Source organism: Dreissena polymorpha, chromosome 3 (assembly GCF_020536995.1).
Source record: "Dreissena polymorpha isolate Duluth1 chromosome 3, UMN_Dpol_1.0, whole genome shotgun sequence".
Lineage (NCBI taxonomy): Eukaryota > Metazoa > Mollusca > Bivalvia > Myida > Dreissenidae > Dreissena > Dreissena polymorpha.
Window position 1 is genome coordinate 142,007,654 of NC_068357.1, and position 9,683 is coordinate 142,017,336.

The 9,683-nt window shown below is 39.6% G+C and overlaps 2 protein-coding genes across 2 annotated transcripts; one reads left to right on the forward strand and one right to left on the reverse strand.

Annotated features, from left to right (window-relative positions):
• Positions 1 to 1,748: 1,748 nt before the first annotated feature.
• On the reverse strand, positions 1,749 to 6,604 carry LOC127872651 (prestalk protein-like). Its single transcript, XM_052415979.1, has 5 exons — positions 6,586 to 6,604; positions 4,463 to 4,599; positions 2,808 to 3,082; positions 2,219 to 2,739; positions 1,749 to 2,083 (listed from the first exon to the last, which is right to left on the reverse strand). The coding sequence occupies exons 1-5, from the start codon at positions 6,602 to 6,604 to the stop codon at positions 1,749 to 1,751; spliced, it is 1,287 nt and encodes a 428-aa protein (XP_052271939.1).
• Positions 6,605 to 7,105: 501 nt separating this feature from the next.
• Positions 7,106 to 8,184, forward strand: LOC127872652 (uncharacterized). The gene is made up of 3 exons (XM_052415980.1): positions 7,106 to 7,278; positions 7,712 to 7,873; positions 8,012 to 8,184. The coding sequence occupies exons 1-3, from the start codon at positions 7,209 to 7,211 to the stop codon at positions 8,182 to 8,184; spliced, it is 405 nt and encodes a 134-aa protein (XP_052271940.1). The 5' UTR covers positions 7,106 to 7,208.
• The last annotated feature ends 1,499 nt before the right edge of the window (positions 8,185 to 9,683 follow it).

Genomic DNA, 9,683 nt, shown 5'->3' on the forward strand with positions numbered 1-9,683 from the left:
GATATTTTTTATCAAACTTTATTTACATTCAATAACATAATTGCACAAACAATGTTTACCATTTAGTCTTTGATCTTCTGAATGCAGCAAAATCGTCTTAATACTACACGGATTCTTCTTGGGAGTCGCCATCCTGTGCCTGCTGCCTTCTTCTTTACAATGCCACTATTGGCGCCTTCCTTAACTAGCTGCAGATTCTTTTCATCAGAGCGGTTCTTGTCATCACCTAGTACTATGCACTCCTCAATCCCGTTGTCATCATCATTACAGCCCGTGTCATCAGTGACGCCCTTGTCATTATAATTACTGCCCTTGTCATCTGCACAAACCTGGTCAAAAGGTATGCCCTTGTAATCTGTGCAGCCCTTATCATCTGTGCAGCCCTTGTCATCAGTGCAGCCATTTTCATTCCTGAGATTCTTGTCATTATTGCAGCCCTTGCCATGATTGCAGCCTTGTCAACTGCACAGCCCTTGTAATCTGTGCATCCATTGTCGCAAGTCCAGCCATTGTCATCTGTGCACCCCTTGTCGTCAGTGCAGCCCGTGTCGTTTGCGCAGCGCTTGTCATCAGTTAAGCCCTTGTCAATGGTATAGCCATTGTCATATTCTCAGCATTTGTCATCTGCGCAGCCCTTTTTATCTGTGCACCCGTTGTCATCTGTGAAACCATTGTCACCTGCGCAGCCTTTGTCATATGTTAGACTCTTGTCATATGCGCAGCCCTTGTCATCTGCGCGGCTTTTGTCATCTGCGCAGCCTTTGTCACATGAGATGCCTTTGTAATCTGCGCAGCCTTTATCATCAGCGCAGCCTGTGTCATCTGTGCATCCCTTGTAATCTGTACATCCCTTGTCTTCTGCGCAGCCTTTGTCATCTGCGCAGCCCCTCTAATCTGCGCAGCCCTTGTCATCTGTACATCTCTTGTCATCTGCGCACCCTTTGTCATCTGTGCAGCCTTTGTCATCTCCGCAGCCATTGTCATCTGTGCAGCTTTTGTCATCTTCGCAGCTTTTGTCATCTGCGAAGCTATTGTCATCAGTGCATCCCTTGTCATCTGTGAGTCTCTTGTCATCTGCACAGCCTTTGTCAGTTGCGCAGCCTTTGTCATCTGCGCAGCCTTTGTAATGTGCGCAGCCTTTGTCAGCTGTGCAGCCCTTGTCAACTGTGCATCCCTTGTCATCTGAACAGCCTTTGGCATCTGCGCAGCCTTTGTCATGTGAGCAGCCCTTGTCATCTGTGCATCCATTGCCATCTGCGCAGCCTTTGTCATCTGCGCATCCCTTGTTATCTTCGCATCCCTTTTCATCTGCGCAGCCTTTGAAATCGGCGTAGCCCTTGACAGCTGAGCAGCCCGTGTCATCTATGCACCCTTTGTCATCTACCTTTTTCATCTGCGCAGCTTTTGTCATCTGTGCATCCCTTGTCATCTGCGAAGCCTTTGTCATCTGCACAGCCCGTGTCATCTGTGCATCCCTTGTCATATGCGCAGCCTTTGTCATCAGCGCAACCTTTGTCATCTGCGCAACCTTTGTCATCTTCGCAGCCGTTGTTATCTGCGCAGCTATTTTCATCAGTGCATCCCTTGTCATCTCTGAGACTCTTGTTATCTGCATAGCTTCTGTCATTTGAGCAGCCTTTGTGATCTGCGCAGCCTTTTTCATCTGCAAAGCCCTTGTCATCTGTGTATCCCTTGTCATCTGCATCCGTGCATCCTTTGTCATCTGCGCAGCCCTTGGCATCGATGCATCAATAGTCATCTGCGCAGCCTTTATCATCTGTGCAGCGTTTGTCATCTGCGCAGTGCTTGTCATCTGCACCGCCTTTGGCATCTACACAGCCTTCGTCATCTGCGCAGTCTTTGTCATCTTCATAGCATTTGTCCTCTGCGCAGCCTTTGTCATCTGTGCAGCGCTTGTTATTTGTGCATCCCTTGTCAACTGTGCAGCATTTGTCATCTACGCATCCTTTGTCATGTGAGCAGCCCTTGTCATATGTGTATCCATTGCCATCTGCGCATCCTTTGTCATCTGCGCAGCCCTTGCCATCTGTGCATCCCTTGTCATCTGCGAAGCCTTTGTCATCTGCGCAGCTTTTGTCATCTGCGCAACCTTTGTCATCTGCACAGCCCTTGTCATCTGTGCAGCCCTTGTCATCGGAGCAGCCTTTGTCATCTGCGCAGCCTTTGTCATCTGCGCAGCCTTTGTCATCTGCGCAGCCTTTGTCATATGCGAAGCCCTTGTCATCTGCGTATCCCTTGTCATCTGCATCCGCGCATCCTTTGTCATCTGAGCAGCCCTTGGCATCGGTGCATCCATAGTCATCTTCGCAGCCTTTGTCATCTGTGCAGCGTTTGTCATCTGCGAAGTGTTTGTCAACTTCACCGCCTTTGTCATCTACACAGCCTTTGTCATCTGCGCAGCCATTGTCATCTACGCAGCCTTTGTCATCTACGCAGTCTTTGTCATCTGGACAGCCTTTGTCCTCTGCGCAGCCTTTGTCATCTGCGCAGCAATTTTCATCTTCGCATCCCGTGTAATCTGTGCAGCCCTTGTCATCTGTGCAGCTCTTGAAATCATCATTGCAGCCCTTGACATCATTATTGCAGCCCGTCGTATCATCAATACAGCCCTTATCATTATCATTGCAGCCCTTTTCATCATTGCAGCCCCGGTCATCTGCACAGCCCTTGTCACCGAAGCAGCCCGTTTCATCTGCACAGCGCTTGTCATCTGGGCGGCTTTTGGCATCATCAGTGACATTACAGCCCTTGTCATCTGTCCTGCTCTTGACATTAGCAGTGCAAACCTTGTCATGGTTATTGCAGCCCGTGTCATCAGTGCTTTTTTGTAAGGGCAGCCCTTCTCATCAATACAGCCCTTGTCATCAGTGAAGCCCTTGTTATTAATGTAGCCCTTGTCATCTGTGAAGCCCTTATCGTCATCATTGCAGCCCTTGTCAGCAATAAAGACCTTGTCATCTCTGCAGCCCTTGTCAGCTGCGGAGCCCTTGCCATCAATGCAGCCCTTGCCATCAATGCAGCCCTCGTCATCTGTGCTTCCCTTGTCATCATCAGTGCAGCCCTTGTCATCAATTCAGCCCTTGTCATCTGTGCAGCCATTTATGTTCTGCTCTTTTCTGTTCTGGTCTGTGAAATCAAGAGGAAAGCGTTTGTTTGTATAAATAAGTGTGAAAATAGACTTGTAACTTGACGATTAGAGGTCGCTTGATCATTTAATGAATAAGCATTTTAACACTCCATACGTTGTTGTCTACTCGGGCACGTACCTCTGGTTCTCTTCAATCTACCTCCCTGAACACAGTGTATGGTAAATACGTTTAAAAGCACCCGGTCATACTCCGGGGTACGTTTTATTATATTTTCCATACAGTGAGTTCTTTTTAGACCATTTATTAGTACCCGGAGTAGTTTTTAAAGTCTCTATAACGCTCAAAATCAACGACAATTTCGTAAAGTATTTTGTAAAATAAAGTTAACACCTAAAAAATCAGTGTTCCTTATAGCAAAAGCCACAATTTCAACGCTAGATGTGGTATGATTACATAGATTTTTATAGATACAATATGCTCGTTTTTATTTATTTGTGACTCAATTAATTCCATTTTTATTTCCCACGAATATATCTATTCATACGACACACGAACACCATGCGGGAAATAAAAATGGATATAAATATGCACAGCAATAATAAAAACGAGCATTTTGTATCGACAAACATCTATGTTACCAGACCACATCTGGCGTTGAAATTTCGGCACTTGCCGTAAGGAACACTTATTTTTAATTGGTTAAGTTTATTTGGCGAACAATTGTAAGCAATTTTCGTTGATTTTGAGTAGTAATGTTACTTTAAGTAATACCTTTGTCGACAATGAGCAATCGAGCCATTATAGTCGAGATAGAAACGGGTTTGTAGTAGCGGTAATAAGGAATACCGGAGTTTGACTTTAACATTAGTTTTTCTAATTAACTAGCAAACGAACAAATTGAAAACGTAATACTTCGAAATAATAAGAAATTCGGATGAACAGTTTTTGAATTAACGACGATAAACTGAAGTTATACATTTTCAACAAATGGGGAGTTAGCCGTTATTTCCAGTATCTGGTAAGTAGGACATTAACAAAGTTGCATCATTGGAATACAATTTAGAAGTAAGATTTAAAGATGATTCTCGGCGCCTCATCGAGACATGAAATATGGATATTAATTTTAAAAATACTTGATATATATCTTTTACAATAAAAATTATAATGATATCAGATTAACATCAATAAAAACGATTAAATTGGATTGTATTGAAGTGTAAACGCGGAATTATTTAACATTTAATCAAAGATCTAGGATAAAACGTATGCCTTATTCTGCGACGCGGCCTGGCGCGCAGAAATACTTCTTTTGAAGCCTCTTCGAGTACGTAGTTATTTACTCGCCGTCGTACTATTGGGTACATCTCACTGCATGATACTCCTGCTTCGTGAAGTTCGACTGCAAGTTTCGCAATCATGGGCATAATCACGTTGTTCATGGAAGCTGGATGGTTCCTTGGGATACGAAATACCTTCCAACTGGGGTAAGCTGGAATAGATTGCGCGTCTCTTGATTCAATGCAATGTCGTACATTTTTGGTTTATTTAAATATTTATCGATGTGTCGTTGCGTCTGTTTTCTTGTATTGCTAAATGCGTGTCTAACGGCAGTAACGTCAATGACGTCGTGACGTTGCACAATCGTCCAATCGTACATAATCTACGTGGTCCGTTTGAAGTTTTCCGTATATATTAAAAGCCAATTGATTGAACATTCATATGACCAAACGTTATCGCGGATACACGGGTAGAGCGTTGATAAGAATCATCTCAGTGAATATATCAGAACCATGTTCAAGTTGAATACAATGAATACAGCACGGTAATGTACATGTCCGTATATTATGTTATAACATTGTGTGGAATTATTCCCGTCAGAATCTACGACACTGTGTTAAAGTTACAATTGCGTCGTATCGAAAATGATTTGTTTTATTACGATATTGTCGGAAATGGTACAATTATTTTTACTACGTGTTAGTGCTTTTCTTTAACCCCACAAAAGTGTTGATTGTTAAAGTAATAATACATTTTTGCACAAAAATAATTCCTTCCCTTTCAAAATGGCTGCATAATGCTTAACGTCATGCGCATTAATAACAAACTTTATAATTAATGTATCTTATTATTAAAAACTTTCCAAAATATTAATAATAACCTCATGTATGCAATATAAGATGATATCGAGTTCGTGCATCTCGTTCTGATACATGTTAACCGTTAATTCGTACCAATCCTACAGAACTTTTTCAAACGCTAGCTGAGTAAGGATTACAAAAGATTTCATGATGAAGCATGTCGAATTGTATTTAAATAAAACATGTTTAACACATGTATGCCTAGCGTCTAGAAAAAATGCCTTGGCAAACAGCGTAGATCCAGATGAGACGCCGCATGATGCGGCGTCTCATCAGGGTCTGCGCTGTTTGCTTAAAGAATTTTTTGTAAGAAATATTCTAAACATAGAAATAAATATACTACACATCCCTATTTTTTGGAAATAAATTGATCCAATTTAGAAGGATGGGAGAGTCCACTAGGCATTAATGGGTTAAAGCCATTTTTATTTTCTTTGTGTAAAGTTTAACTTCTTTTGTGGGTACCGGTTAATATATATATAAATCCTATACTTAACCGCACCGTTTTGGAGCATGCGATATTGATTGGGGTCGCCATACCGGACCTAGGGACCGTTTCATAAAAGTTCGTTCGCACGTTTTCTTATGTAAGTATACTAACAAACGTCGTAAGAAAATCCCAGCGTTTAATAAAAAAAAATTTACGCACACACCTGCTACGAATGCGTAAGTTTCAATGTAACAGTTACGAATTTTTACCGCACCGTTTTGGAGCATGCGAGATTGGTTTGAGGTCGCCATACCGGACATAGGGGCCGTTTCATAAAAGTTCGTTCGCACGTTTTCTTACGTAAGTATACTAACGAACGTCTTAAGAAAATCCCAGCGTTTAAAAAAAATTACGCAACCACCTGCTACGAATGCGTAAGTTTCAATGTAAAAGTTATGAATGGTCAAGGGCTGTCTTAGCGTTCGCAAATTTGTTCCCCTAAACGAGTGAACGTCTTCACAAATTTTACAAATAAAAAAAACGATTTTCAGTGCATGTGTTCTTTGAAAGAAGCATGACTTTTCTCTTAAAAAACGTCGGTTAATGTGTGTACATTTTAATGATAATTAATTATCTTAAAGACGATAACGATAAAGATACAACTTGTTAGTGTGTTTTTTATTTATTTATACGCGTAAAAATATATGATTTGATATGATATGTTTTGACATGTAACGAATTCGGATGGATTTTCATCTGTTTATTTGTGGTTGCAAGCACATTCAAGAGTAGATAGCAAAAAGTGTTCCTTCGTTGATTGTTAAATACAAAATTACGTTTATTACTTCGGTGCTGTTTCTTTTTCGTTTAGAATGGTTAAATATAGGATTTTCATGATACATGTTACCATGCTCTAAAATAGCCATTATATGCATCTTTTGACGATTTAAAAACCTGAAAATTATAATGCGTTGCAACGCGAAACGAGTTAATAATTTTAAGAGTTCTGTTGTTGTCGTTATATTTTGTGAAACTACGAGGATTGCTTATATAAAGTATTAAATACACACAATATTGTCTGAGCACGGTTGGCCGAGTGGTCTAAATGAGAGACATTTTACTCTAGGACTCCACGGGTTAGTGGTTCGAGCCCTGTTGGGGTTTACTTTTTTTTATTCATGATTTTTTAATGGAGCTTTTTAGATCCAATGTTTACATTTATCAATATAAAGCATTTAATGACAAACTTCAAAACATGCCAAATTCTGCGAAAAGGCCCCTTTTATACGATATTCATTTTACAGCAAATAATGGTCTGTACATCACGATAGATAAATATCGTCTGCAGCCAATGTTTGCAAATGTTAAATAGTATCAAGATACATGTAGTTAGTTACTTTGTACTTTGAATTTTGTTAAGTTATCTCGGTTGGTATTTGTATGACCCGTACCATTTTCGGTTTAATGATTTCGTTGTATGATAAACTTTTGCGAAATTATTAAGTATACGTGCACAAACGTATAAAAAAAATGTTATATGCACTTATTTTGTTTGTGTTGTTGTCGGGAGTGCAAGGAATGACGAGGGAGGATTGTCCAGGTATGGACCGTCTGCAACAAAATTACACCCAAAATATTCGGATTAATAGTTACTAATATATATAATAACCAACTGTATTTTATTTTTTTAGCTACAAACATAATTCCTGTATATTTATATTTATCTATATTTCATAACTTCGTTTATAGTGTTACGGGTATATTTGCATTACAATTTACACTTATACCTTTGTTAATATGTGTATTTATTCAAAATTGTCGGTGTTATTAAGGTATAAGGAAACATTTAAATACTTTACAATAGGTATGTTTAAATTACACCTGCCATAAACCTCCGTTATTATGGCTAGTTTTGATTTAATTGTCTTCTTTATTTATATGCGTATTTATAACGTTGATCTCGTGGGAAAAAAATACACGTTGAAAAATCAACCCACATTATATTAAATTATGTCTGTTTAACCTTCAAAAAGCTGGAGGGCGGTCCGCCAACGGCTACTGGGATGTCAATAACAAGGCAGACGAACCAAGATGTGTGCTTAAATGCTTCAACGGATACGAGCCGGACGGATGTCATGTGTTGCGAAGAATACAACCTGACACGTGGAATCAGAAGATACCGCAGTGTGTCGAAAGTAAACACCCTATGAGATTAAATGAAATCAAACATATTGTGCGAGTAATTAATTGAAAAAAAGTTTGATAATATATTGCATGTATGTTATGGTAGGTCCAGTACTCGGTTACCTATTATTAGTTTTGTTATATTTCAGAATCATTGATACCATGGAAAACTGTGGCAAAAGCAGGAGTAGCGGTCGCTGCAGGAGCTGGTGCCGTGGCGGCTGCTCCGGTTGTGCTGTCAGCAGCGGGATTCACCTCCGCCGGGGTGGCTGCCGTCTCAATCGCAGCAGGACTTCAGGTGGGTTTTGGACTCGTTTATTGAAATTAAATTATATTAAACTTGTTTCACTCACAGGTGGAAGTAACGTACCCTGGATAGTATATGGGCAAAGGAGCCCAATATATTCAAATAAATATATAAAATCATGTTTAATGAGAGAAAAATTGACAAAGAACCATGAAAAAAAATCCCCTCCCTCTGATAATTGGAATCATAACAAGATCATTAACTTGAATTTATCATAGACCTGTCTTCGTGGGCCGCAAAAATGTCAAAAATATCTTTAATCCAAAGCACCCTTTGGTCCTCTTATGGACAATTGGACAACCTTTCAAAAAAATTTACTTCAAAGAAATCTGTCCAGCCGTTAACTCACAGTCGGTCGATAACCAAGCAATATTTCGAGTCCGTTTGTCCACCCGAATAAATCTTCGAATAAACCACTTACACCTAAAAACTAATTCCAATACAATCAGAATGATTAGCATTTTTCATTTATTTACATTTGTCAAAGCGTCGTTGTTGTTGTTGATTGGATATTTCTGTACCTGGCTCTGTCAGTGTAATTCACTGCTAATCCGGGTTCAGGTTACGCATGCGCAATTAATTTCCTTCTTTATTACATATAAAATAGTTGAAGTTCGATATCAATTTTTACCATGATCAAGCGCATACCCACTATATCATCATACATCATTGGAAAGATAAATGCATAATCTTTTGAAAACAATGCATGTCATTAAATTCTATACGCGCTAACTCAAAATATTTACCTTAGAATAGGCAAACCGGTTTTGACAGCTGTGCAGACAACCTTTTTGGGCTCAAATAGTATGACCTACTTTCAAAGCCGGGAACCATCAACACAAAAAGTAGAGCACAAAAATGGCTTATTTTCTTATTGCTTACAAATATACCTTCAAGTTGATACCAAAACTAACCATTTGCAATGTATTTTACAAATCCTAGGCAGCATGCACTCAACAGTGTGTGCTAAGTATCAAACTGACTGCATGTAACCCTAAAAACAGGAGTTCCGGTTTGGGGTTATGTGACCTTAAAGAGAACCCAACCCCTTCAAATTTGAATTAGAGGCACTTTTCCTACAGGTGAAATCTGTTTTGAGAAAGATCACAAAGTTCCGGTACAATGACACACAGATTTATTCATAAAAGTTGCCGTTGAAAGCGCCATGCGTAACAGCGTTTCGCGTCAAGAATTAAGGTAGAAAAGCCAAACTTGGTTACATCATACATGCAGCACTTAGACTCCATACCAGGCATCACTTTCGATTCAAATAGGCAAAGCTGATGTAACATTTGACTAAATAAGTGAAAAAAATCATCAATGGCAATATTTGTGCATCAAAGCAGGTTTTGAACCGGATTCGAACAAACTTTTTTTTTATTTTTTGGCACATTTAAGGTAAAATCCATGTAGAAGCAGCATGTCTAATGTCATTTGACACAACAAAAGGGCTTGCTTGCATGAAAAAACAACACACTTGACTTCCTGACTAAAAAAGTCATCGTCAGACATGA